This window comes from Bidens hawaiensis, unplaced genomic scaffold (genome assembly GCF_021521415.1).
Source record: "Bidens hawaiensis isolate Kalapana, Puna unplaced genomic scaffold, B.hawaiensis_p1.1 tig00052429_1, whole genome shotgun sequence".
NCBI lineage: Eukaryota > Viridiplantae > Streptophyta > Magnoliopsida > Asterales > Asteraceae > Bidens > Bidens hawaiensis.
In genome coordinates, this window is record NW_027499427.1 from 103,043 (window position 1) to 106,776 (window position 3,734).

The 3,734-nt window shown below is 33.3% G+C and overlaps 1 protein-coding gene across 1 annotated transcript; it reads right to left on the minus strand.

Moving 5' to 3' along the window:
- Positions 1-235: 235 nt before the first annotated feature.
- LOC143599614 (protein LSD1-like) lies at positions 236-3,728 on the minus strand. Its single transcript, XM_077077526.1, has 5 exons — positions 3,629-3,728; positions 2,809-2,921; positions 1,722-1,772; positions 588-659; positions 236-499 (listed from the first exon to the last, which is right to left on the minus strand). The coding sequence occupies exons 1-5, from the start codon at positions 3,690-3,692 to the stop codon at positions 452-454; spliced, it is 348 nt and encodes a 115-aa protein (XP_076933641.1). The 5' UTR covers positions 3,693-3,728; the 3' UTR covers positions 236-451.
- Positions 3,729-3,734: the final 6 nt, after the last annotated feature.

Here is a 3,734-nt window from a genome sequence, read left to right on the forward strand (position 1 = left end):
TAATACTCAATCAAATTAAACATAAAGAAAAGAGATTATCTCACAAAATAGCAACCAACTTTTAGAAGTATCCTAATTAGGTAACTCATTAAATATTTTGTTTTAATCAGGTCATCATGGATCGATATCCTATTTCTAGCTAGAACATCATGGAGCACAAACCCTTCAATCAAATCCAATTGATGTTTTAAACATCAATACTTAAAATACATCTATGATCATGATGGTGTTGAAATCATGCAAAACAAATTCTATTAATCATATCCCATCACAAATTAACACATCAAGCCATCAATATTTCTCATACAATCTCAATTACAATAGCATAATATGGATGGACCCTCTTTTTTTCTTTTTTGGTTCTAATAGTATACAAATCCAACTACTAAGGACCAATATTCATTCATTCAACAAATAATCAATACGAGACCAACCCGTTGTTCCAATCGTTTCAAGTTGGTTTCTTGTCCGTTGTAACCCCGACAACAACATTGCTTACCTATATCATCATAAAAATGTCTCAAATTAAAGAAATGTAAAACTTGATAGAAAATAATAAAGAAAAGAGATAAGGGGAAAGAAAATACCAGTTTCCCGTTCTCGTCAACCGACATGGGATTTTCAACGACAACAGTTTGAGTATGCGAAGAAGGCATTTCCTGTAAAAGAATATGTAGCAAATTGTTTCAAAAGCAGGTGAATATGTTTTGATATATATTTTCTAAAAAGACCTATTACAAGACGAACCCATTTTGGTCAAAACCCATTTGACCCGAACAAGATTGATACTTTTTAAGAGAAAATATAGCTGATGAACCCATTTTGAAATATTTTTTTTCCCTGAAAGTACCCGTTTTAAGGCGAACCCATTTTGGTTCCCATTTTCACTAGGCTTGTAAACAAACCAAGCGAAGAGTGTCCGTTCGGTTAACTTTAACCAAACAAAGGACCAAGCATGAATGGGTTTCCTAGTTCATTTCGTCCATTAATAAAATGAACGTGTTCATGTGCGTTTATGCTAGTTCGTTACCTGTATAAACAAACGCTTCATAAACGTAAATGAACGAACATGGATGAACGAAGATAACTAAGCTAAAACTAGTTAAAAGTAATGTGAAAAACAATGTGCTTGGCCTAAAAGGTTTTAGAACAAGACTAAATTGCCACGATCCCAAAAATTTTAAATGAATATATTAACGAAGTTAAACTGACAAACTTTAACAAACGTAAACGAACGAACATAAATAAACACCACATGTTCACTTCATTCATTCAACTAAATGAACAAAATACCTTGACCATGTTCATCCGTTCATTAAATAAATGAACGTCCCACCAAACGGTTCACAGACTATTCACTGAACATTCGGTTTTTAAACCTAATTTTGACCTAAACCAAAGCGATACTTTTTAAAACCACCCTTTTTGGCCCAAACCCAATTCGGCCAGACTGTTTTACCAAACTTATAGCTCACTATACATGCTTATAAAGACACAAAAGAAGATAAAACACTTTTGCCTTCAGAAAAGAATATGTTGGCTGAAATGATGTATAGCATGAATTACACTCTGCTTGCATTTCATAGTTTTTCTGCTGTTTCTATTTAAATAAATAATTTTTATTTTCTTTTTGCATTTTATCAAGTATATTAGTTGTTCACAGACAACCCTATTTATAAATCCTTGGAAGAAAAAAAAAAGCTCAAAAGAAAGAAACTAACTGTCGAAGAAGATGGCATTGAGACCGGAGCGGGAACCCTTCCGTTGCTCGTCTGAATCAAAAGTATATATATAATTCACAATTATGGCAATTAGTCAAATATTAACTAAAAAGTCAAACCATGCAATTGTTCATTACAATAAGTTTTCTTCTCCAACTCCAGATAAGTAACTGTAGACTTGTAAATGAACCAAACGAACACAAATGGGGCATGTTCATGTTCATTTGTTTAACTTAAACCGAACAATTAAACGAACGCGTTTTCTAGCTCGTTTTCATTCGTTAAGAAAATGAACATCATCATCATCATCATCATCGTACTCAGTATATCCCACCAATAGCAAAGCTATGGTAGGTCTGAGGAGGGTAAGATGTAGGCAGCCTTACCTCTACCCCATAGGGATAGAGAGGCTGCTTCCGGTGAGACCCCCGGCTCGATAGTAGTTTTGCATCAAGCCTTGGACATAAGGCACATAGCACTCAATCATCGGGACACCGGCTGATCGGTGCATGTACCCTTATCTTTCAGCTATCAACGCCACTACATGATGCCTGATTAACCGTCCGTCACTTTTAACGTTATTTTCACGAGATTAGTAAAATAACGTCAAAATTAGTGCAATTTCACTTTTGCCCACCCGAGGGTTCACACATATATACATCATATGTGCGCACCGCAAGCAGGGCTAGTTAATAAAATGAACATAACTGAGCTAAAACCTAGTTAAAAAAGTGTTTCACTTAAAATGTTATTATATAGTGGACCCAAAAATTCAAATGAATAATATTAACGAACTTAAACAAACAAAAATAAATGAACTTAAACAAACGAGCATAAACCAATTTAAATAAACAACTGCAACGTGTGTTTGTTCGTTCGACTTTGTTTAACTAAATGAACAAAAAAATTTGTCCGTGTTAGTTTGTTAATTAAATAAACGAATTTCCTGTCAAATGGTTCACGAACAGTCACTGAACATTCGATTCATTTACATGTCTATAAATAAGTAAACTATTAAGTATGACAATAGAAAAACAAAACAAAAAAGAAGAGAAAATACAGAAATATGGGTTATGTTTGTACTCACATTGACATTTGTAATGTAGTGACAGACTGAACATTTAACAGATGGAGCACCAAATGGATACATCAGCATTGTTCGGCAATTTGCACAACTCACTTGAGCCAGCTGGTTTAAAACTTTTAATAAACGAAAAACAAAAACAATTAGAAAACAATTAAACTTACTAAAATAATAAATCTGTGGAAAATCAATTAAGAGTCCTAAATAAGTTAATGTTCCAGGCTTCCAGCTGGATTATTACATATAATTCATATCTAATTACTTCAGCACATTAACAACTTGGTATATTTAATAAACGAACAAATATTTTTGATCATTTAGTTAAACAAACGTACATGAACATGTCTCGTTCGTTTTTGCTCATTTAAATTTGTTTAATGTTAATTAGTTTACGTGTGTTTGTTACTTCGTTTATGTTCACTAAAATATTCATTTAAAATTTTGGCATGTTACAACTTAGTATAGTTTTTATAACTTTGGCCCAACATATTGTTCTTCACATTACTTTTAACTCAGTTGTGTTCTTCCGTTTACATTCATGAACCTTTAAATTATACTATTAACGAACAAACATAAACGAGCACGTTCATTTTCTTAACGAACGAACACAAACAAGAAAGGCCATTTCAAATAACTGTCCGTGTTCAATTTTAGTTAAAGTTAAGTGATTGAACACAAACATGCTCCGTTCGATTCGTTTACAAACCTAGGGAAACCTCACGGCCCCACAGTTAATCTATTCATACGGTTCCCAAGTTCTATAAACACACTTGAAGATCCTTATAAATAATCTCATAATGAAACATAATTCATGTAAGTATACCTGGTGCAAGATTTACAATATGGCAACATGAGCATCTAACACTTGTAGCACCACGTGCATACATTAGCAATGTGCGACAACCTCCACAGATCAGTTGGGCCATTTC

Bases quoted from the DNA above. Each gene is read 5' to 3' on its own strand.
- LOC143599614 (XM_077077526.1), bottom strand. From the start codon at position 3,692: ATGTATGCACGTGGTGCTACAAGTGTTAGATGCTCATGTTGCCATATT. The intron at 1,773-2,808 runs GTGAGTACAAAC...CTTTTGATTCAG, and splicing joins ACTACATTACAAATGTCAAT to ACGAGCAACGGAAGGGTTCC. The intron at 500-587 runs GTATTTTCTTTC...ATGATGATATAG, and splicing joins TTGACGAGAACGGGAAACTG to GTAAGCAATGTTGTTGTCGG.